At 38.7% G+C, this 25,573-nt stretch overlaps 1 protein-coding gene across 5 annotated transcripts in view; it reads right to left on the bottom strand.

Annotated features, from left to right (window-relative positions):
• WDR7 (WD repeat domain 7) overlaps positions 1 to 25,310 on the bottom strand; it is a 353,450-nt gene extending 328,140 nt beyond the window's left edge. For 2 of the 5 annotated variants that reach the window (XM_060613943.3, XM_060613948.3), the window contains exons 1-3: positions 25,196 to 25,310; positions 10,601 to 10,680; positions 362 to 533 (exon numbers count right to left, since the gene is read on the bottom strand). In XM_060613943.3, the coding sequence (XP_060469926.1) occupies positions 362 to 520 (159 nt within the window). In that variant the 5' untranslated portion in view covers positions 521 to 533; positions 10,601 to 10,680; positions 25,196 to 25,310. Of the gene's footprint in view, positions 1 to 361; positions 534 to 8,348; positions 8,537 to 10,600; positions 10,681 to 23,600; positions 23,635 to 25,195 lie in introns of those variants that run through there. The other 3 variants (XM_060613945.3, XM_060613944.3, XM_078435212.2) reach the window with 3 other exon arrangements.
• Between the last annotated feature and the right edge of the window lie 263 nt (positions 25,311 to 25,573).

Below are 25,573 nucleotides of genomic sequence, written 5' to 3'. Positions count from 1 at the left end.
AAACTTATGCTTTATAAAAAGTTTTGCTCTCTTTGAGACATTCACCTTAGAAGGTATAAATGTTCAAAATCGGTTTTTAATACCTTTCTGGAAACTTCCTTCAGTATGAATAAAAATCTTTTGATAAATCTTAAATGTAACCTATTAACCCACTTAGGGTAGACACAACTGAAAATAGCCAAAGGCAGCAGAAACCAACTCTGATGAATAATACAAATTAACAATCTACATAATAATAATTTTAGTCACAACACATTTCACAGAAAACATGTTATGAGGCCAAATATTATTCTGGGACTGTTGTTTTCGATTAAGAAGCTCCTTGATTCTAAAAAATACAATATCCATTTCAAATACTCACTTCCAATTCTACTGAGAGATCCCAGAGACATATCTGTCCATCATGGCATCCAGTCACAATCGTGGTCCCGTCGTCTGTTAAAAGTACTGCTGAGATGCAATGTGTTGGTGCTTTGCGACCCCAAAGAACAATGGGTAGGACAAGGCTGTTTCCTGCCATTGTGTTTTCAAACCTAGAAACGTCATAAGAATAATGTCAAATATTATATTATTTCCTTCTAAAACGTATACATTTGTATTATGAAGCCAACTTGAACTTCCTGAGTGCCAAGATTCTCCCAAGCATCATATATACGACACACATAAAGGACAATACATAAAATTCCATTATATATATAAAATATAATTAAAATCTCAATTCTCACAATAAATCATGCAGCAAGTACTATTATCACTTCTCTTTCACAGATACAGACAGTGAGTCACCAAGAGTCACAAGAAAAGCGAAATAATGGAGCCCAAATCAAAATCCATGAAGCCTGACTTCAGATGCTGTCATCTTATTCATTCTGCTATGCTACCAATGACAAGTGAGGTCTGTAAATCTTGTCAGGTCTCCAAACCAGTAATAAATAGTGATGTTCAAGAAAAAGGTTGTTTCACTGTGTGCTAAACATTAAAAAAGGTATGTTCAGGGGTGCCCGGGTGGCTCAGTCGGTTAAGAGTCCAACTTCAATCCAAGTCATGGTCTTGTGGTTCGTGAGTTCAAGCCCCGCATCCGGCTCTGTGCAGACAGCTTGGAGCCTAGTGGCTGCTTCGGATTCTGTGTCTCCCTCTGTCTCTCCCCCACCCCACAAAATAAACATTTATATATATATATACACACACACACACACAAAGAGTATGTTCAAAGGAAAACTCATTCAACTGTATTTATTATGTCTCAAGATCATGAATGTCTTTTATTGTAACTTCCAACGAGGGAAAAAGGATTTCTCTTTAAACTCATTTCTGCATAATAAAAATTTAGTTCTGGTAAAGGGGTTTAAATTTGAGATGAATACTCAATTAAGTAGTGTACGTGGGAGTATACCTTTGGCAGGACAGCACACATACAGGGAATTATTCCTTCACACGACAAAATCAAGATCTAGTTGGTGAAACAACTAGATTTAAGTGTTATAAACTTGTGTGGCTAAAAACTTAAATACTAGTTCAGAGAAGTTAAAAAGAAATGAAGAATGGACTAATCAAAGAGGGCTCCACAGAAGACAGAAGACTCCACCAGATCTTATGAGACACTAGTGGGTCACCTATACAACTGACAAATGGTCAATCAGAAATGGCCACTGTAGTGATTTTTTCTGCCCCCAATTTTTAAGTGACAACTGATATGTGTGTAACTATAGACTCTTTAGAATGCTAAGATTGTGCTGTCTATGCTGACAGCTCAGAGCCTGGAGCCTGCTTCGGATTCTGTGTCTCCCTTGCTCTCTGCCCCTCCCCCACTCACACTCTGTCTCTCTACCTCTCTCAAAAATAAACATTAAAAATTAAAAAAAAAAAATACATGACTCTCAGTTTGTGCACCCCCCCCAAAAAACTTCATCTTTTGTTACAAGTAAAAGGTATGCATTTAAGAAAAAAATTCCAAGTTCACTTCCTATTAATAAAACCTTATACATATCATTTTCACCATTTCATAGGCTACCATGACATAATTATTTCCATATTTGTTTTTTTAATTTCCGTATTTCTATTTGATATTATAAAATGAAACAAAGCACTGAACCAATTTTAATAAATTTGGTACAGCATGTTCCTGGCTGAAAAACATACCCAACAATGACTTTTTCAAAAAGGGAATCTGGAAGGAATTCATTTCTCCATGGTGACAACATTCAGTATTAAATTATATCACCCAAAGATTTCTCTCAGTTAAATAAGCTCACAGCATCGAATGCAATATGTGAAATCTGAAGAGAACATCATTTCTCTAGACATTTGAGGACTTATATCCAATGCATACTGCTTTGCTTAAAGAAAATGCAAACACAGAGACTAAGGACTAAGGAACATGTATGCTATGGGGAGATGTGCCTGCTCTGATGCAACAGAACAGGAAAGAACATTCTGGTATTCAGGTGACAAGGCACTCAAGGAAACCTAGACGAGCAATGCAATTTCAAAGCCCTTAAAACAAGTGAAAATAATCATCCATAACATGATAAAGGTATATATTTTAGAAAACACATCAATCTCTACCTCAGCTTCTCCAGAAATTATAAAATAATTACAAAAATCCCCCACATTCTCACAGAAATCAAGAACTGACAGTCGGCCAGAATCTGAGAGGAATTCTCATTAAGGGCAAGGAAGGATTTTCATAAAGAACCGGATCAGTTTCCTACAGTTGCCATGACCACAAACTGAGTAGCTTGAACAACAGAATTTATTGTCTCATCGTTCTTGAAGCTAAAAGTCTGAAATCAGGTATAGGCAGGGTTGACTGTCAAGAGAAGGATCTGTCCGAGGTCCCTCTCCTTGGCTTGCAGAAGGCCATCGTCACGCTCTTACGGCATTCTCCCTGTGTGTATGTCCAAATACCTTTCTAATTAGGACAGCAGTCATATTCGTTTAGGGCCTACCCCAATGACCTCCTTTTAAGTTCATTACCTCCATAAAAACCCTATGTCCAAATGAAGTCAAATTCTGAGGTTTTGGAAGTGAGAATTTCAACATCTGAATTTTAGGGGAACACAACTCAACCCATAACCGGGATATGTTCTTTTAAAAGAATTTTACAATGCTAAAATTAATCAATCAAAAAGCAATTCTCTCTCCCTCTCAGGAAATAATGGTAAAGAACTTCACTATGGGCATCTGGGTGGCTCGGTCGGTTAAGGGTTGACTTCAGCTCAGGTCATACCCTCACGGTCCATGGGTTCAAGCCCCATGTCAGGCTCCACACTGTCAGTACAGACCTGCCCCTCCCCCACTCATGCTTTCTCTCTCTCTCAAAATAAATAAATAAACCTAAAAAAGAAAAAAGAAAAACTTAACTACTTCTTTTCCAGGGGATATTACATCAGCAAGTTAACTGCTCATTTGAGGAATAATGTAAGAAGTTCTGTCTGACCAAGGTAAAGAGTTACCATCTTATGTCTTACGTTGGGGGTGGCGGAAGGAGGTGGGGTGCAGCAGGAACCGGATTCCAAAATTCTCTGCTGTGTTTTCAAAAAAATTACACTAACCTGTCCTGACCCATAGGTATATACACCCTGTCAAAGGTCCTTAAATTATGCCCAATGCTATTTCTTGGCTGGTACACTGAAAGATCTAAATAGAAAGTATCTGTTAAGTGAAATATTTAAAAGGTAAATAATCATAAAGAAGACCTGAAATGAAACATGAACCTGCAATGGATATCACAATCAGTAGCTGCTATTGATTCGTCCTTGCTGCTGGGACTAGGGCGGTTCTGAATAAACAGAGACAACTTCTAAATAAATAATAATTAATCAAAAGGACCTGGTGACCAATTGGAAGATGGTATTGAAAAAAACAGAATACAGGGGCACGTGGGTGGCTCAGTTGGTTGAGTGTCTGACTCTTGATTTTGGTTCAGGTCATAATCCCAGGGTCATAACATTGTGCCTTGCGTAGGGCTCTGCACCGAGCATGAAGCCTGCTTGAGATTCTCTTTCTCTGCCCCTCCCCCCGACTCTCTTGCTCGCGCTCCCTCACTCGCTCTCTCTCTCCCTAAAATAAAATCAAGAAAAGAACAATACAATATCAGAACATGTCTGGGGCAGTGGATGCGGGGAGAGGGGTGAGGGTGAGAGGACGAGGAGAAGAGACAAAGTCTTATTTAGGACTCATGTGGAGAAGTGGATTTGTGCTCCTGACTTTCAGAACACTCTTAATGTTAAAACCTCCTAAGCACAGGGGTATTAAATCGGAGTTGGGGGCAGACTGTGGAGAAGTGGGTTTGGGGGAATGTTCAAAAGCTGGAGGCAGAGAAGACTGTCAGGGACATCTCAACACTGGCTCTGTGATCTCACCCTAGACGTGGAGACATCCTCACTGATGCTGCATTAATTCAAAAAATTGGAGAGCTCAGGCTTCACAGAATTTCTCGAACTCTAGACTGGACTTTTTGTTACATAGGATAAATTAACTTCCACGTGTTTAAGGCCACATTTTTCAAGTTTTGTTACACATAAATGTACAATTTTCCTCACTGCACACTCAGATACACTACACCCCCAAAGTTTGTAAGGATAACATCCATGGCATACATGATGTGGTAAGAAGAATGACAAACAATTGCATAAAGGAAAAATCTTAAGGCCCCTAAAAGTGCGGGGGGAGGAGGGTTTGTTGGGGGCGAGAAGGGGACAGGGAGACAAATACATCCATCATCCTGTGGCCAGGCCCCTTCATACACTAGTAGAAGATAATTAAAATTCATCATCAGTTGACCAACACATGAAAGATGAACTTGGATGGTTTAGATAGGTCACTGTAAAATGTATATATGTTTCGGTTTCATATAAGTCCAATATGTAAAAGCTAATCCTGCTTAATTTCTAAGAGAATTCAAGAAATCTCCACACCAAAAGAACACATAAATATTTCCTTTCAGCACTGAAATTTGCTAGTTCTTACTTTCAAGATTCCTTTGGATATTCCTTTGGGTCCTCTTAACTTCCACACAAATTTAAAAATCAGCTTGTAAATGTCTGCAGAAAAGCCTGGTGAGATTATGACTAGAGCTGCATCAAATTCATGTATCAATTTGGGGAGCACTGACTCCTCTAGTTGCAACGAAATACTACTAATGCAAAGCTGTATTCTAAAAGCAATCTTACTTCTTAAAGGGATATATTGTCAAAAGTAGCACATGTGGCTTTTTAATGAGATTCCATCACTCTTATTTTTCAATATAAATTAGATCCAATTAATTTGGACCTTGTTGGTCCAACAAGGTTAACCAGACAAAATTAATTCTTTTTTTTTTTTTTTTTTTTTTTTTTTTTTTTTTTTTTTTTTTTTTTAATTTATTTATTTATTTTTTTTTTATTTTTTAATATATGAAATTTACTGTCAAATTGGTTTCCATACAACACCCAGTGCTCATCCCAAAAGGTGCCCTCCTCAATACCCATCACCCACCCTGCCCTCCCTCCCACCCTGCCCTCCCTCCCACCCCCCATCAACCCTCAGTTTGTTCTCAGTTTTTAACAGTCTCTAATGCTTTGGCTCTCTCCCACTCTAACCTCTTTTTTTTTTTTTTTTTTTTTTTTTTTTTTCCTTCCCCTCCCCCATGGGTTTCTGTTATGTTTCTCAGGATCCACATAAGAGTGAAACCATATGGTATCTGTCTTTCTCTGTATGGCTTATTTCACTTAGCATCACACTCTCCAGTTCCATCCATGTTGCTACAAAAGGCCATATTTCATTTTTTCTCATTGCCACGTAGTATTCCATTGTGTATATAAACCACAATTTCTTTATCCATTCATCAGTTGATGGACATTTAGGCTCTTTCCATAATTTGGCTATTGTTGAGAGTGCCGCTATAAACATTGGGGTACAGGTGCCCCTATGCATCAGTACTCCTGTATCCCTTGGATAAATTCCTAGCAGTGCTATTGCTGGGTCATAGGGTAGGTCTATTTTTAATTTTCTGAGGAACCTCCACACTGCTTTCCAGAGTGGCTGCACCAATTTGCATTCCCACCAACAGTGCAAGAGGGTTCCTGTTTCTCCACATCCTCTCCAGCATCTATAGTCTCCTGATTTCTTCATTTTGGCCACTCTGACTGGCGTGAGGTGGTATCTGAGTGTGGTTTTGATTTGTATTTCCCTGATAAGGAGCGACGTTGAACATCTTTTCATGTGCCTGTTGGCCATCCGGATGTCTTCTTTAGAGAAGTGTCTATTCATGTTTTCTGCCCATTTCTTCACTGGGTTATTTGTTTTTCGGGTGTGGAGTTTGATGAGCTCTTTATAGATTTTGGATACTAGCCCTTTGTCCGATGTGTCATTTGCAAATATCTTTTCCCATTCCGTTGGTTGCCTTTTAGTTTTGTTGGTTGTTTCCTTTGCTGTGCAGAAGCTTTTTATCTTCATAAGGTCCCAGTAATTCACTTTTGCTTTTAATTCCCTTGCCTTTGGGGATGTGCCGAGTAAGAGATTGCTACGGCTGAGGTCAGAGAGGTCTTTTCCTGCTTTCTCCTCTAAGGTTTTGATGGTTTCCTGTCTCACATTCAGGTCCTTTATCCATTTTGAGTTTATTTTTGTGAATGGTGTGAGAAAGTGGTCTAGTTTCAACCTTCTGCATGTTGCTGTCCAGTTCTCCCAGCACCATTTGTTAAAGAGACTGTCTTTTTTCCATTGGATGTTCTTTCCTGCTTTGTCAAAGATGAGTTGGCCATACGTTTGTGGGTCTAGTTCTGGGGTTTCTATTCTATTCCATTGGTCTATGTGTCTGTTTTTATGCCAATACCATGCTGTCTTGATGATGACAGCTTTGTAGTAGAGGCTAAAGTCTGGGATTGTGATGCCTCCTGCTTTGGTCTTCTCAGACAAAATTAATTCTTAACAAAAGAGAAAATCAAATAGAAATCAAATAATTTGTGTGTCTTTCTCCTAAAAGGTTCTGAATTCTTCCTATCACTTTTCTGAGAGAATAACACTTTTCTTCTAGAAAACAAAAAGTTTCATAAAGATCAAACTGATGGTTACCAGAGGGGAGGAGGGGAGGGAGGTGAGTTAAACAGGTGACAGGGATTAAGGAGTGCACTTGTGATGAGCACCAGGCGTTATATGTAAGTGTTGAATCACCATATTATACACTTGAAAAAAATATTACACACTATGCTAACCGGAATTTAAACAAAAACTTAAAAAATTAATAAATTACATGGAAGAACAAAAAAAGGTCTATTTTCTCCTTAAAAATACTAATATATCGGGCGCCTGGGTGGCGCAGTCGGTTAAGTGTCCGACTTCAGCCAGGTCACGATCTCGCGGTCCGTGAGTTCGAGCCCCGCATCAGGCTCTGGGCTGATGGCTCGGAGCCTGGAGCCTGTTTCCGATTCTGTGTCTCCCTCTCTCTCTGCCCCTCCCCCGTTCATGCTATGTCTCTCTCTGTCCCAAAAATAAATAAAAAATGTTGAAAAAAAAAAATTAAAAAAAAAAATACTAATATATCTACTCACCTATGAGAAGACAAAAACACCGTAAGGTATGTGTAATATATATATATATATATATATATATATTATATTTGATATATATATATATTTGATATATATATCATTTATATATATTATTATATATATTTGATATATATATCATTTATATATATATATTTGATATATATATATCAAAAATTAAATGCCATACATGCTAAGCTGGACATGTACCTAATAATGTATGAATACACTTTTAATTTAATTTTGAAAAACAACAAGTATTCTTACTTTTTTAGGGTATAGTAACATACTCTCCACTGGAACAAATTATTCTTGAATCATAGGTAATTTTTCCTGAGAGCTTACAATTTCCATTAGCATACACAACAAACACATTCTATTTATGACAACTTGAGAGACTACAAGATCTTAACTTGAATTTTTTTTTTAATGTTTATTCATTTCGAGAGAGAGAGAGAGAGAGAGAGAGAGAAGGGGGGAGGCAAAGAGAGTAGAGAAAGAGAATCCCTAGCAGGCTCCCTGCCTTCCACGCAGAGCCTGACACAGGACTCGATCCCACAAACTGTGACATCATGACCTGAGCCGAAATGAAGAGTCAGATGCTTAACCAACTGAGCCACCCAGGGGCAACTCCCCTAACTTGAATTTCTGAATCAAAGAAAAGACATATTCAATTCCTTAAAACCTAGAAATCTGGCTATGGTGTAATAATTAAGCAACAAGAATTTCTTGAACATCTACTGATCTAGCAGATGCTTTCAATAATTAAGTCACTGGTATTTATTTAATAACCTGGGCCATTTTAGAGACTAATTCATTTACCTTAAACTAAGACAGACAGTCTTTGCCTTCCATGGTACTTGTCACTTACAACCAAACCGATGGATGTCCTGTGAATTACCTAAACTTTCACATAATCCTCAATCATTACACCATAGACCTCTGGGCTTGCAACATTTTTTTTTTTTTCTCTCATGCTTTTTGGTGTAATAAAGTCTTCTAGATCTACTTGACCCTATACTGTGTGAGTATATAACTTAAATGAAAGAAAAGAAGAAAGCGAACCAAGGAATAGGATGAGGAATCTTCAGTTCATTATATGAGCAAACTGTGTGAACATTCTTAATACAAATAAATATATACAATAGCCAACTTGACAATAAATTATATTTAAAAAAAGAAATATATATAAGAAAAAATGATAATCTCGTTCCATCAAAAATATAAATGCTTCAAAACATTTTTTCTACTATCTTAAAAATCTAATAAAAGTGAAACTTTAGAAAAGCCACTAAAAGCACTAATGAAATAATGTGAAATAAAGGATAACAAGGCTTATATCACAGACAAGTATTTCTAAGAAGGATTAACTGAGAGTACCACTTGGTAACAAGTGGTAACCTAGTTCTAAACAACTGATTAAAACAAAAAATGGGCAAATCAGCCACGACCTAGCCATGTAATTAGGTAGGACACAGGAATCTAAGTTTGAATTTCTTTAAAATGAGTAACAGACTGGGAATGCAAGCTGGTGCAGCTACTCTGGAAAACATTATGGAGGTTCCTCAAAAAAACTAAAAATAGAATTACCCTACAACCCAACAATTGCACTACTAGGCATTTATCCAGGGGATACAGGTGTGCTGTTTCGAAGGGACACATGCACCCCCGTGTTTATAGCAGCATTATCAACAATAGCCAAAGTATGGAAAGAGCCCAAATGTCCATCAATGGATAAAGATGTGGTATATATCTACAATGGAGTATTACTCGGCAATCAAAAAGAATGAAATCTTGCCATTTGCGACTACGTGGATGGAACTGGAAGGTATTATGCTAAGTGAAATTAGTCAGAGAAAGACAAATATCATATGACTTCACTCATATGAGGACTTTAAGAGACAAAACAGATAAACATAAGGGAAGGGAAACAAAAAGAATATAAAAACAGGGAGGGGGACAAAACAGAAGAGACTCATAAATATGGAGAACAAACTGAGGGTTGCTGGAGGGCTTGTGGGAGGGAGGATGGGCTAAATGGGTAAGGGGAATTAAGGATTCTACTCCTGAAATCATTGTTGCACTATACGCTAACTAACTTGGATGTAAATTTAAAAAATTAAAATTAAAAATAAAATATATATGTATATGTAAATAAAATAAAATAAAATGAGTAACGGATAAGTCAAGACACTCTAAATTGGCACCACACATGACTTAAGAGCAATAAAAGGCAATATAAATCAAGAGTATGCAGTTTTTCAACCATCATCACTCAACCACTCTACTGATTAGCTAATAATCCAGTCTTTGTTTGCAACATTATCACCTATTGTCTGAAGGGAATTAAATACATTCCAAAAAAGCTTTATATTAAATGGGAATGAAACAAGTCCTAGAACAGGATTGAGATTTTAAAATTCATATTTTCATGGAAAAGGCCCAAAACAAAAGTGACTGAACAAATTATTAATCTGACATAGTATTAACTTTAATAGAAATTCTGAATAAAATTATCCAACTCTCCAAAATATTGTGTACAACATATTCATATTTTGTCACTAATATATCAAGGGAATATGCTGGCTTTCAAATCACAAACAGGTATGTTCTAAGACTAGATACTTCTAGAAAAAGAAGAATATTAGGAACATTCCATTTTCATTCATGTTTATATCAAAATCAGTGTTAAAATTACATTTAGAGATTGTACATCAAACAAAAATTTTACAGTGATAACGTTTTACAGCCAAATATCAGAAGTTCCAGAGTCTACACCTCATTCTACCACTAAACATGTAGTCTTTGGTCATATCATTTCTGAGGTTTAGTTTTCTCCCCAACAGTTATTTATAAAATTAATTTTGCATCACTTTGAAGTCAAAAACCTCAAATCGTAAAGAGCAAGGATCTTAGAGGTAAAAATTAAGTCATTTCTTTTGGTTACTTTAATTTCATGTATTTGTCTATTTCACTGAATTTCCCCTATTTCTTAGTTCTGTATAGAAATACAATTGTACTTCAGTCAACAAGAAGAACAAAAATAATCATAATTGAAAGAACTCTGAACTCACAATTAGAAGAACTGTATTCAAATCCTGGCTCTTTTATGGAATCTTGAAAAAGTTACCCCTCTGGGTCTCAGCTTCCCCATCTGTAAAAGATGGACAATAATACCGTCTTTTAGGAAAGCCATCCTAATGATTAAGAGAAAAAAATGCACATAACGCAACTAGTGAAATGCCTAGCACATGGCAGATGCTCAGTAAATACTAATTTTTAAAAAACACAGATTTTCCTACTTCTTCACATTCTTATTTTTTTTTTAATATTTTTATTTTATTTTTAAGAGAATGCAAGTGGGGAGGGGCAGAGAGAGAAGGACAGAGGATCTGAAGCAGGCTCTGTGCTGACAGCAGTAAGCCTGATGTGGGGCTCAAACTCACAAATTGTGAGGTCATGACCCGAGCTGAAGTCGTAAGCTCAACCCAGGTGCCCCGACTTTTTCACATTCTGCCTCCACATCTACTGGTTTCTTCCAGCAGTGCCATTTCATACTTAATAAAGTTGGATTTTTAATAAGGTTATGATCTTTCAATGACTTCCTGCTATAACGTAAAAGTACCACTGTATAGGTTTGTCAGACACAATTCTATTATCCGCAAATATGACAATTTGGTTCTGCATGACTTCATTGGCAGTAATACTACAACCTCCTATGTGATACTAAAACAGCTTTTAAATTAAATTCTGTCTCATAATAATAATAATTAGTATATATTTCAGAGAAGCATTTCCCAAGTTTTAATTTTGTGCCTGTATCACAGCATTACAACAGTTGAGAATATAGACACAATTCAACTATCCAGTAGAGCATGTACATGAGCAAGCAAACAATTACCATAGAGCGTGATACAGGAGAAATCTCGAGACCCATGGAGACACAAAAGATGGATATCCTAACCTACACTTTAATGGGTCCAGGAAGGATTTCTGGAGAAATAATGGTGAGAATGAACCCAGGAAGAGGCTGGGGGAATTGCATGTTCTAAAACCCATAGATAGAAAGCTCAATTCTTTCTTGGCAGTGAGAAAAGGAGAGGTGGCATTCAGAACACAAAGGCCAAATGATGACACAAGAAACAACAGGTCAATATGCACCAAACGATAAAGGAGCTGATAAGCCATCTGAAGGAGTGTAGAGTTTTACCTGACAGCAACAGGAAACAGGTCAAGAGTCTGACCTCCGAATTTGCTTTTCAGAAAGATCACTCTAGCCGCAATACAATGAACAGGGATAACACTGTGGGTTTGAAGACAGTGGGGCCGCTGCAGTACTGCTGGTAAGAAATGATGGTACTGACATTTACCACAATCTCTCTACTTATTTCCGGGCTTTTTTGTTTAACCAACAAACGTCTTCTACTCTCTGCTACTACTCTTTATGCTCGTGTTCCCTAAGATCAGAACCGCGTGTGTGTATTCACCACATAATGCTTAGCATGGTTTCTGCCACATAGGCTGTCTCCGATGAATATATGATGAAGGACAGTAATAGTGAGAATGGCAATAACAAGAGGAATATGAGAGCTGTTTTGAAGACACAACAGATAGGACTTGGTGCTCACACCAAGTTGATAGCGACGAGCATGAGCTATGAAATAGGCTTCACAGAAAGGTACTACAAGGACAAGAGAAAAGAAAAAGCATTTTGAAATATTAAAAGCCTTCTATGTAAAGGATAAGCACTATTATTACACTACAGATGCCCAGTGAAGTCATTAACAAATTCAGATTCTAATATATGGGACAAAAGAGTCTACACTTGACCAAAATAGATTTTGAGAAGGGAGAAGATACTACCAGGTTTCACATTCGTCTTGGGTAGGATCAGACTAATGAGACTTAGTGGTCCCGTTAAGTAGATAGAGAAGCGACACGCTAAAACTCTGTGACATAGTATAAAGTTTGGATTAACGCAGTGAAAAAACTACAGAGAGGGAAAACAAATATGATGCTATGACAATTAGGCTGGGTGCGCACAAAGAAGAAGCTTAGCTAAAATTATGAGTTTTGAAAGAAAAAGAAAATACAAGACGATACAGAAGAACAATAAATCATGGGGTTTGATGCAATTTGTAAGGCTAGAGGCAAGAAAAAGACCTATTTTCTAGGCAGAGTGATGAGGAAAGAGGGAGGAAGCGAGCATGACAGGAGGGAGGAAGGGAAGTGATAACATAAATGAGGCAGAAGGGGAACAGACGCCTAATCTGGTCTCAAGAAATTGTAAGTCAGAAAATATTTTCATAAAATGGCACCAGAGAATTCAACAGAAAGTGTTCCACAGAATCAACAAAAGTGCAAGCACCCTTTGCCTATATCAGTAAACCAAATCTTTGCAAAAGTTGAGGAAAATGGGTCTACTTCCTGCTGCTTTGTTTTTTTACATTTAAGCAGTTATAAAAGAAAGACTTTTATAGTTGACCAAAAATAAATAAATAAGTAAACTGGCTTCCTGATTTAGAAATGGAGAGAATATAGCTCATCTGCCATCTAACAGTTTTTATTTTGGTGGATATTCAGATACATTGGCCACTTTCTCAAAATCACATGGCAAACTGAGCTCACAGGCATATACAGACCTCCTGATTCCTAATGAAATACTCTTCACTATTCTATACTGTCTTCACTTGCCACAAACTTCCATATACCAGAAAACGTCATTCTTCACTCAACTTGGTTAATCAATGTGTTTTACTAAATCACGTTAATCAAAAGTAAGTAGAACTGTAATATTTATGGACAAAATGATACGATGTCGGGGCTCAGCGGCATACAGAGGGAGGAAGGAAATGCCCTAGCCAAAAGGACATGCTTTACCCAAGCTCTTACCCCCTTCCCCTGGGACAGCCCATATCCAATGACTGATCGATTCAGGGATATAAAAACCAGGCCCCCTCGTATCCATTCAGAATAGCCCTAAAGGGTCATTCCATCTTCAGAATTCCCCTCACCGCCCCCCAACCCCCCCACCCGGGGTCAACTGAGATTCCACTAAGACTCATCATAACTCAACTTCTCCCTTTGGCAGAACCCACTTCCTGTCCTTCCTTTCCCTGGATGTTGATACCGAGAGCACTCCCTAATAAACCTGAGGGCGAATCTCCATCTCAGGGTTTGCTCACCAGGGAACCCAGCCTATAAAAATGAGTGTTGAAGTTCTTTTTAGTACAAGAGGGTTCATGACATTACTTGATTTGTTTGTGTTTAAAATTGTCTCTAATTTTTAAAAATTGTTTCTAATGTCTATTTATTCTTGAGACAGGGAGAGAGAGACAGAGGTCAAGCAGGGAAGGGGCAGAGAGAGAAGGAGACATGGAATCCAAAACAGGCTCCAGGCTCTGAGCTGTCAGCACAGAGCCCGAAGCAGCGATCAAACTCACAAACTGGGAGATCATGGCCTGAGCCAAATGAAGTCAGACGCTTACCCAACTAAGCCACCCAGGTGCCCCAAATTTTCTCTCATTTTTAAAGGGTACATAGAAAAAAATTTAATGTCCACCAATCAAGAGATTAAATTATGACAGAGCCTTACAATGGAACACTGCAGTGTGAGATATGAAATAATCTTCAAAATATATAGTGGGAGATAAAGATACAGTGTAGTGTTTAAAACACACTCCCATTCTGGGCTTTAAAAGGAAGATATATGTATGTGTATCTATATACATGTATACATGCATACATATGCATACAACATTTAGAATAATTCTGTAATGATACCAAACCAAAAATAAACAAAAAACACAATGACAACTATCTATGAAGAAGGAAATTAAGAAGTAAGAGGCTACATTGAGTGGGAATCCTAATTCTCAAGATAAATTCATTGGTCTTAAAGTTTTCCTTTGGCTAGTTCACTGTATTCCAAAATATAGCTTAATAAATAATGAAACAAAATGGCCCTGACTCACCAGTTTCTTTTGTTTTAATGATATACGTGTGCATACATGGAGTTTCCAAAAAATGTTTAACAAGAATCTATCTGTAGTGTACAATCTTTCAAATCCTAGTTCTTCTCTGCTGTGAGCGCTCTGTCCCCAAACCCATGAATCACTACTTCTGCAAACATATTTTCAGTACATGTTCTATATACGGGCACATAATACTTATGGCTTTATGTGTAATTTGTTTAGAAAGTTGTAATCTGGGGCGCCTGGGTGGCTCAGTCGGTTAAGCGTCCGACTTCGGCTCAGGTCATGATCTCACGGTCCGTGAGTTCGAGCCCCGCGTCGGGCTCTGTGCTGACAGCTCAGAGCCTGGAGCCTGCTTCAGATTCTGTGTCTCCCTCTCTCTCTGACCCTCCCCCATTTATGCTCTGTCTCTCTCTGTCTCAAAAATAAATAAACATTAAAAAAAATATTAAAAAAAAAAAGAAAGTTGTAATCTGTGTTCCTCAAGGGTAAGCCCGCCACCTTTGCTATTTAATCATCACCAAGCAAACTTCATTCTACTGGGATCTGCAGTGGCTCACCAACACTAAGAAGAGCTCCTGACTTCTACTACTGGTCAATATGTACTTATTGAATGAATAAACAGAATAACGATACCTAGCATTTACTAAGCTGTTTGCCAAGCAAGAAGAAGACCCTTTTTTTGCTAAATCGAACTCCTTCTGGACTCTTTCAAGAATCTTACTCCCTTAGTCATCCTCTACCTGTCTACCATTTTAATGTCCACTAAATTAGCCTCTGTCCTTCTAACATGTTCACATGTCATCTTTATCCAACACACCTTCCCTTGTTACTGACGCCTGGTTGTAAATCTAGTTCTCTCTCTGTCATTTTAATTACAATCAACATTTTGAAACCTGTGGTCTTTGACTCCCTGTTTCCCTTTCCTCACTACAAAAGGTCTCAGGTATTCGAGTTTCTATCCACAAACAGGATCTAAGGACTCAAGAGCTCCTTCTACATGAAGAGATCAACGATTTCTCTGACGCTCCAGGGCAGAACTCTCCAGTACTAACAGAGAAGCGATGCCTTGGACAGACGTGAGGAAAGAGAGGCTGCTTTGACAATAATGTACTGTTGACACCTATTCTTTCCATTCTTTCTAAATCCAACCAATTCTATTCAGTTCCTACAGTCTTATAAAGCTGCTGGTTTGACATGGCCGATCACTTGCTAATCCTCAACCGTCTCTCTTCGGTGTCTGGTTCAGTTCTCCCACAATTATCCTCTATCTTGTCAGCTTTCTTCTGCCTAGATATATGAAGGCACAGAAAGCCCTAGGAAGAATTCAAAGGACAAGGGGAGATCTCATATCTCTGTTTTTCATTGGATTTGGACTATTTAATTTAATTTTTCTTTTAATAAAAACCTTCAGATGAAATTTACTTTTCCCCTTATGATCCAATTTTTTATTATGAAAATTTTCAAAGGTACAAAAGGTTCAAAAAAGAGTATAAAACTCACTCAACAAATAATATTGTACCATATTTCCCTTGTCAACATTTGTGTATGTATGTACCTACATACATATTCTTTTTTGCTAAACCTTTTGAAAATAACCTACACACACTATGACAATTCACCACTAAATAATTTAAAATATACAGCTTAAAAATAAAGACCATTGTCCTTCATAAACACAATCCCATTATCACAATCACCATTATCAACACCATAATAATTCTCTAATGGCATCTATAATCCAGCCTATATTCAAATTACTTCAGCTGTCTAAAAAATGTTTTCTTTAACTTCTTTTAAACCAGTAAATATCAAGTTGTATGCATTGCATTTGGTTGTTATGTCTCTTTAGTCTTTAGTTCTAAAACAGTCCCAACTTTGTTTTTTTCATATTAATTTAAAAAAAAACAAGACAAAATGAATTGCTCATAAAATGTTACACATTTTAGATTTGTGTGATTTTTTTTTCTCATGTCATTTAGCTTGTTTCTCTATCTCCTATTTTTCCATAAACTGGAATTTGAACCCAAAGACATCACTAGGCTCAAGTAAAACATTTTGGGCAAGAATGCTTCATAGATGACATTGTATACACTTCATGGTACATCACCACAGGAGGCATGTAACATCACATTGTCCTACACCATTTGATTAAGGTACTGACTACCAGATATCCCCACTGTAACTATTTTTTCCTCCTTTAAAACCATCAATAACCTATGGAGTGATGTTGTGATAAGACCATGCTGTTCTGTGATATCACATATAACACTGATATCTCATGTGATTTCTAAAGCTATAAAACAGAACAACATGTGAAAAATCGAGTATGAGATCAATGTTAATTTCTCTACATTGCTTTTTAAACTCTCGGGAGCGCCTGGGTGGCTCAGTCAGTTAAGTGTCTGACTTCGGCTCAGGTCATGATCTCGCAGTTTGTGAGTTCGAGCCCGATGTCGGGCTCTGTGCTGACAGCTCAGAGCCTGGAGCCTGCTTTGGATTCTGTGTCTCCCTCTCTCTCTGTCCCTCCCCCCCTCAAAAATAAACAAACATTACAAATAAATTTTAACTCTGAAATGCAAAAGCAAGGTGTATTTCTATCCCAAGAACACGGGCATTTTCAGAGGAGAGCCAGTATCATCTCAGTCTGTGTACTTCCTGTGTGCCAGGCAGGCCCCCTGAGACTTACAGAACAACAAACTCAAATTCTCTCTCATGAGAATGGGCACACATGAACAGCCTACACCACCCACCTTCTGACGGGGAACACAAGAAACAAGGATCGTAAGTAGCTCAACCTTACTTGCCACAGCTGCAAGGGAAGAAAAAAGGAAAGTCTGTAAAGGTTTATTCAGATTCTCATAGAATATTCCTACTTCATTTGTCAGAAGAGTGTGTTCAAGTCAAATTCACAATATGATGTCATGAAGGAAGTGATTAAGACTATGAGTTTTCTTTGTGCTGTGCTTGTGATACCAATTGATTGAAGACTTGGAAAAAACTGAATCAGATCATACTCTTGACTATAAAGCAATAAGACAGCTAGGCCATAAAATGTACTAAGAAATAACTGAGCTGCTTACTCAGAACAAAAGGTTTCTGGAATTCGAGAGTTGTGAGGGACACAACCTTCTGAACACTCAGCTTGTCACTAAACTGACAACATTGTACTTTATTATTTGAGTGGCAAGAAACCTACTCCCAATGAACTTGATACTTAAGGACTGCTGTTTTAAAGGAGTTCCAATATTCTGTTTCAAAAGGACATGTGCAACGAGCAGATGGCAATGGAAGACAACACAGTCTTCTTTCTCATTGCAAAACAGCCCTGAGCACATGAGAATCAGGTTTTGAAGAACTCTAGAGCTATCTGGTCAAAAATACATCACAATTTTCTAAATGATTCATAGATGTTGAGGCATGAGTCATTTTCTAAATTTCTACAGCTGCCATCAGGATGTCTGAATTCAACTTCTGCTCTATCACCAACCCGCCTCGGTTTCAAGAGCTACGATTAAGCTAAAAGCAAACTATGCCCATCGAGCCCCTAAATTTTAAACAACGGGGACCCCATTTGGTAGAACCAAATCTCTCCTCTAATCTCACCTGCCTCTCCGGTTTTTCCTACTTTTTTCCCCTCATGTTGCCATCAAAACTAAATTGAGCACTGAAGTTTTTCACTGCTCACAAATTAAATGACCCAGAAGTAGAAACAAACATGCTGCCCCAAACTGGAAGTTGAATTGCCACATTATTCTGGGGACTAGTGAAGTATGCTGAGTAAATACGATGATTTGACAGTCATTCTGGCAAGGGACGGTCCCAGCTCCTGCATTTACTAACTACAAACCTTAAGGAAATATGTAACCTCTTTCCAAGTCAGAATGCCCTCATTCGTAACATTACCCGTTTCCTTAGAGACCACAGAAAAGTGTTCTACCTGTCACAAATGCTCTTGACAAGGTCACGAATGACCTCTCCATTACGAAATCCAATGTCAAGTCTGAATCTTCATCTTTCTTGACCTACTAGCAGCATTTGGCATAGTTCATACTTCCTCACCCTTAAGCTTCTCACCCTCCCTCAAGCTTCTCAAACTTGACCTGTTCAAAAGTGAGTCCCTGGTCTTCTTGCCCAAACCTGCGCCTCCCACAATCCTCACCATCTCCTTTGACAGCAACTCCATTTTTACAGCTCCACGGGCCAAAATCCTGGAATCATCTTTGAGTCTCCCCTCACATACATTCCACACCCCACACCATCAGAAAAAAAACACTACCGGTAATACCTTCAAAGTACTCTATCCGGAGCCGTAAGACTCCTCTACACCTTCACTACCACCACCCCACTCCAAATCACTGGCATCTCCCACCATGAATAACACAATAGCCTCTCAACTGGTCCCCCTGTTTTCCTGTTGCAATCTCAACAGAGCATGCAGAATGACGCTATTTTTTTTTAATCACATCGCATCACGAATCTGCTCGGAATTCTTCCCATGACTTCCTGTCTCGCTCAGAGTAAAAGCCAAATTATACAACTGCCTATCCTACATGAATGAGGCTGCTGTTGTCTCCCATGCTTTCTCTTCATCCGCTCTTGACTCTTTCTTGGTTTTCTTCAACTCATCAGGCAGGGTCTTATCTCAGAACAGTGTCCCCCAGGCAGGTCTTCAGGGCACACTCCCTGACCCCCTTCAGGTCTCTTCTCAGCGAGTCCTTTCCCAACTAACATAAATGACAAAATTTACCACCCTAACAGTATTTTATCCTGTCTCTCCAGAGCACTTACAATCCTTTAACATACGAAACGTTTTGCTTATTTCTCTTCTGGCTCTCCCACTATAATGTAAACTTGAAAGTGATGATTGATGTTTGTTTTGTTCTACACTGTATTTCCAGTGCCCAGAATTTCTGCCACATAGCATGCACCCAAATACTTGTTGAATAAACAAAGAAGTGAATAAAGTATATATGCTTTGGCTTAAAAAAGAGTTGCATCCATCAGCAAATGAAAATACACCTTGATTTTACATGCTCTGGATTTCACTGAAGAGTTGCTAATCAATTAATTTTCTATAATAATTGCAACAATTAATACAAGTCCCCCTAGTCATAATCCCTGCTAACATACTGTTTTTCCTCAACTGCAGGCTGTTCCTCTTCTATCTGTGACACATACACAACCAGACATGTCGTAGGACCCATGCAGCTAATTAGCTGACATGGCTTAATCACTACCACACTCACGAAGGCCTGTTAATGAGTCAGAAAACTGTTTCTTAAACTAAGTAAAGTGATCTTTTATTAGTGTGAACTTTTTACTCCCCCTAATGGTGGTTTTTATTGTTTGTTTATATTTGAAATGTTTAGAAAAAAGAAGAGCCCTTAAGGAAGACAGCCAAATAAATAACTTGAATGTGAGAACAGAAGGTAACTGGCACACTCTATCAGTCTGTTATCACTGACATATATTAACTACCAACATTCAGAAAGAAATATGTATGTGCAAAACGCTAGTAAAATACCTTCAGTGAGCTTGAAAGGTCATAAATTACAATTGCTAAGCTGAATGGGAGACAGTGGTTAAAAAGTCATGTATTTCCAGTAATTTTCTATTCTAAAAGAGCCTGCAGAATAACCATTGGCACTTGAGCAATTTTCTCTGCCCGAAACTGACCAGTGCCCTAACTTTTTATTATTCCATCATTTTCTGACTTCCATTAACCCAAGCAACTATCAGCCAAAACAAAACAAAACAAAACAAAACAAAACAAAACAACACCTACGTGTTCATTAAACATCACCAACACATTTTGGAAAAGATGCCTAATTTTATTTGAAGTGTTTGATATTTCATGAATACAGTATATATGTTAATAGAAAAGAAATAAAAACTACACTTGGCCAAGGACTTTCTGAATGTAGTCATGATGTAGGACTTCTTCCAACAAAAAATTTTGTGGTCTTCTCAGCAAAGTAGCTTTAAGTAATCAGATACAGATCAAGGCAAATGAACCACAAGCTCAGGGTTCAAATTCGAAGTTGACATCATAATCATATTATCTGTAAGTAGGGACATAAGGTATCCTCACTGATAACAGGATTTCACTGGGCCGTAGGAAAACTCTCAGTTGTTTCTGCCTGTGATCAATGGCATGCACATAGCTAAGACCATGAACTCTTTATAAAGTGCAACAATGAAGGGGACAAAATGGGAACGAATCTACAAACTTCACTAACCCCATACTTTTTTTTTTTAACGTTGTTTTTTGTTTTTTCTTTTTAAGACAGAGAGAGACAGAGCATGAGCAGGGGAGGGGCAGAGACAGAGGGAGACACAGAATCTGAAGCAGGCTCCAGGCTCTGAGCTGTCAGCACAGAGACCAACATGGGGCTCGAACCCACAGACTGTGAGATCATGACCTGAGCCGAAGTCGGATACTTAACCAACTGAGCCACCCAGGCGCCCTAGAGTTATCGCTACACATCTAAACAGCTAAAATAAAAATATAGTGATAATACCAAATGCTAGCACGGCTGCAAAGAAACTCAATCCCTCATACACGGCTGGTGAAAATGTTAAATGGTGTAGCCACCCTGGAAAACAGTTTGGCAGTTTCTTCACAAACTAAACTTACACTTATCATACCACCCAGCTATCACATTCCAAGGCATTTATCCCAGAAAACATGAAACTTTACATCCAAACACACACAAAAAAAAAGCTGTACAAAAATGTTCATAGCAGCTGTATTTGCAATAGCCCAAAACTGGGAACAGCCCCAACGTCCCAGGGAATGGTTAAACAAATTGAGGTACATATATACCATGGAATACTACTCAAATTATGCAACAATTTGGATGAATCTCAAAAATTACCTCATGCAACAATTTGGACAAATCTCAATCTCAAAAAGCTTTCTGTTGTGTAATTCCATTTATATGGCACTCCTGTACCGATAAAATGATAGAGATGGAAAATTGATTAGTGACCAGAGGTTAGGGATTGAAGGGAGATGGATTTGACTAAAAAGCTATAGCAGGAAGGAGATCTTCATGATGATGGAATAGTTCTCTACCTTGATCACAGTGCCAGTTACAGGAATGCACACAGGTGATCAAATGGCATAGAACCATGCTCAGGCATTGCACCAATGTCAATTTCTGAGTTTTGCTATTGTACTGTAGTTGGATAAAATGTAACCACTGAGGGGAACTGCCTGAAGTTACATAAAATGTAACCATTGGGGGAAATCAGACCTCTCTGCACTATTTTTGCAACTGCCTGTGATCTACAATTATTTCAAAACAAGACTAAGAGAAAATGGGACGAATTATTCATGTCCAGAAAGAAAAATAATACAAAGCATTGTGTGAAAACCATATGATATTACAGCAAGAGCAAACAAATAAACCAAAGGAACAGAATAGAGTGTTCAGAGTATGTAAGAGAACTCGTTCTACAATAAGGGTAGCATCCCTTGTGTAAGGGGAAAAGAGAGAATGCTTCTAGGAAAACTGGCACACTACATGGAAAATAAAATGGATCTCTTCCTTGTGACATAAAAAAAAAAAAAAAGACTGATGCACTAGAGACCTATACATTTTAAAGAAAACTATAAAGTTAGTAGAACGTAAGAGTAACTTTATGACATAAAATTTAGGGAAACACTTCTCAAAACCCCCGAAGCACAAACCAGAAGGCAATTTTTTTCCAATCTGATTACATCAAAATTGAAGATTTCTGTTCAGTGAAACCCATCAGGAAAAATGTTACAGACAAATGATAGAATAGAAACAAGAACACTCAAAATATTTTAAAGACCAGTATCTAGGAAATACAAGGAATTTCTGCAGATTAACAAGGAATGAAACCTCAAAGTAAAAATGAGAAAGAGATGAACAATTTTACAAGAGGGAAAACGAAAAGATAAAATACACACATGAAGAAATGCTCAAACTCCTTAGTAACAGTGAAATGTAACTTAAAATGAGATTTTACTCTGTATCAATTAGTGCCAGGAAAAACTAGGACACTGGATAACACTAAGCATCCAGGGAGATCCAAGGACACAGAAACGCTCAAGAACTTTCTGCAGGAGTACAGACCGTTGCGGTTTGTTCTGGAACACAATCCAGCAGTCCTTTGATAAAACATAGGAATGCAGAATGCACTATGATCCAGAAATCACAATCCTGGATATAGATCTCAAAGAAAGCATCATAAGGGCGCTTGGGTGGCTCAGTCAGTTGAGCATCTGACTCTTGATTTTGACTCAGGTCACGAACCTAGGGTCGTGAGATTGAGCCTGCATCAGGTTCCATGCTAAGCATGGAGCCTACTTAAGATTCTCTCTCTCTCTGCTCCTCTTCCCTGTTCTCAATCTCTCTCGCTAAAAAATAAAAATAAAATAATAAATAATAAAAAAGAAAGCATCATAGAGGTCTCAGATGTATGTTTATTATACAGCATTGTCTGTAGAAGAGGGAAAATAAAGGTAAAATGGGTATCCACAAATGGGAGAGCAGATTGATAACCTGTAGTAGATACACTCTCTGAAACACTCTGCAACAGTCAGATGCAAGGGACAGTGACACGAATAGCTCTTTAAAATGTGGTAAGAAGGAGGGGCGCCTGGGTGGCTCAGTCCGTTGACCAGCCGACTTTGGCTCAGGTCATGATCTCACAGCTCACGAGTTCGAGCCCCGCCTCAGGCTCTGTGCTGACCGCTCAGAGCCTGGAGCCTGCTTCGGATTCTGTGTCTCCCTCTCTCTTCCCCAACCCACTCGCATTCTGTCTCTGTCTCTCTCAAAAAAATAAACATTAAAAAACATTTTTTTTAATGTGGTAAGGAGAAAAAGTTTCAATTTACGATACTATACAGCATATGATATATAATATTTAATATATAACATGATATCCCTAAAAATTAAAAATGTGGGCACCCAAAACAATGTATACTTAATAACACCTACAAACAGAAGGATACGTATCACACATGCTAAAATGGCTTCCTATGGGTTGATGAACAAGGGATGGGGTGGGAATTGGAAATAAAAGACAATGATTGGGGAAAAAAACAAACCAGGAGACACACCTTGAACAGCCAATGATGATCAGTGAATTGAGAATGATTCATTCAATCCTCTGCACCTGAGGTCCAAAACAAACTTTCAGGGCTCATACCTAACAGAGCACCCTACTAAGGCTCAATGCTCTCATGACAAAGGCATTAAAACTAGCTCACTACTTTCAAGTTTTCAATGTTAAGCCCGTTACACGGATAAACCACTCCACTTACATTGCTTCAAAACAGAACTTATATCCAAGATAGAAATAAAAGGAAATTGTAAGATACAAGGCTCGCTACTCAAAATTTAAGTTCCTTCGATGATACTCAAATAAAGCAAAGCCCAGTCCTTTAGATTTACTTAATCACCAAGATCTTTTAATATTTAGCTACGTATAGGTGGCAATAAGAAAAAATAAAGTGTATAGTCTAGTTTTGTTAGGTAGAGCTCTGAACTGTTTTTAAAATACAGACATTTAATCAAATGAATGTCTCCGTAATAATCTCTTGTTGAAATTAATGAGGGATTTACCATCTATGTACGTTCTGTTTTCCCAATTTGAAATAATTAAGACCTGTTATTTTCACTGAAATCAGGGAAGTTTTTGATTCTTTGCAAATTAAGGTATTTCAATACATTATTTTTACCTTTAAACCGTCTTCCACCTCCACTGCCACAAGTAGCTTATAAAGCAAGAAAATTTGTATGTTACACGAAAATTTCAAAAAGTCAATCAATTTCTCTTAGACAACAGGTGATTCTTGCCATCTTATCCATAAAGTCCTAAGCAATATCATCTGAAAGAGTCATACCCTGCCTTTTTTTGGCTTACGGAAAATGTTACTATGAAAGCAAGCTGTAGCTCTCAATGAATCCTAAAATCAGCAGCATCCCAAAATTGCCAACGCGGTCAAGACGCAACCGTACCTGCCATAATTTCAAACTATAAGAACAAGCAAATTCTGCCTAGAACCTCAGAAACTGCCAAAGCAAATGAGTCAAAACATAAAAGTAAAGTTTTGAATCAAAGGCAGCGTTGACTCCAAACATACAGAACGCTGGGACCCAGAAGTAAGTGGGAGTAGCAGGTATCCTTAGACCAAGTCCGATGGCAAAGGGATGAGGGAGAGCAGGTGGCACCTCAAAAATGAAACTGTAACAGACGTCAGTACCTTAGGCAAGAACAAACTAGAGAGGAGTACCGATAGGTCAGGAGAGACCGTGCTTACCCCCAAAGCAAGCACATTACCCAAAAGCACCGTCAGTAGCCACCCACCCATCATCACAAACCACCTCACTCCGTTTACATTGCCAGTGCGGGCAGGGAGGTCCCATCTCATGACCAAAGCCAGTGTCACCAAAAGCAAATGTCATACACCAGGCCAAGGAGCCCCAAAGACCCCAGGCAAAACCCCCGCTCCAGGCAAACGCGCCTAGCTATGGGCCTGAACCTGCAAGCTCGGCAAAGAACAGAACTTCCATCAGCAGCGCTCGAACAGCTGGCGCCGCCCACGTTCAGAACGGGCTGTGACCCTTGACCCCCGGCCGCTGGCCTCCACGTCGCGGGCACATCCCACGCCGGGGGAACGTTCCCCCTGGGGTGGCTGGAAAGCCCCCTTACCTGTCACAGCTTCATCTCATGCCGCGATGTTGTCTGTCCCACCGCCCGCGGGTGCCCCAGCAAAGGCGGACAAGGCGAGAACGTTCTGTGGGGAGGATGTGGGGTGCTCAAATCAGCCTAGGCAAACCTTTGGGGACCACAACCCGAGCCCAGCCGGCGTGTCCCCACCGAGGCTGCAAGGCGCCGTTGCCGCCGCCGCCACCGCCGCCGCCGCTGCAGTAAATCAGCTGACACCCAACTGCCGTGACTTTCGCTGCAACTGTCGCAAAAATGAGGGGGAGGGAAATGATCATCATTTCCATACTTGCCTGGCCTAGGCTGGAGCCGGAGAAGCTGACCGCGTCACCATGGAGACCGAACGGAGGCTAGGGTTGTCTA

This window comes from Panthera onca, chromosome D3 (genome assembly GCF_046562875.1).
Source record: "Panthera onca isolate mPanOnc1 chromosome D3, mPanOnc1 haplotype 2, whole genome shotgun sequence".
NCBI classification, from domain to species: domain Eukaryota; kingdom Metazoa; phylum Chordata; class Mammalia; order Carnivora; family Felidae; genus Panthera; species Panthera onca.
Note: the sequence above shows the minus strand (reverse complement) of the source record. Positions and strands in the feature narration are given on the sequence as shown.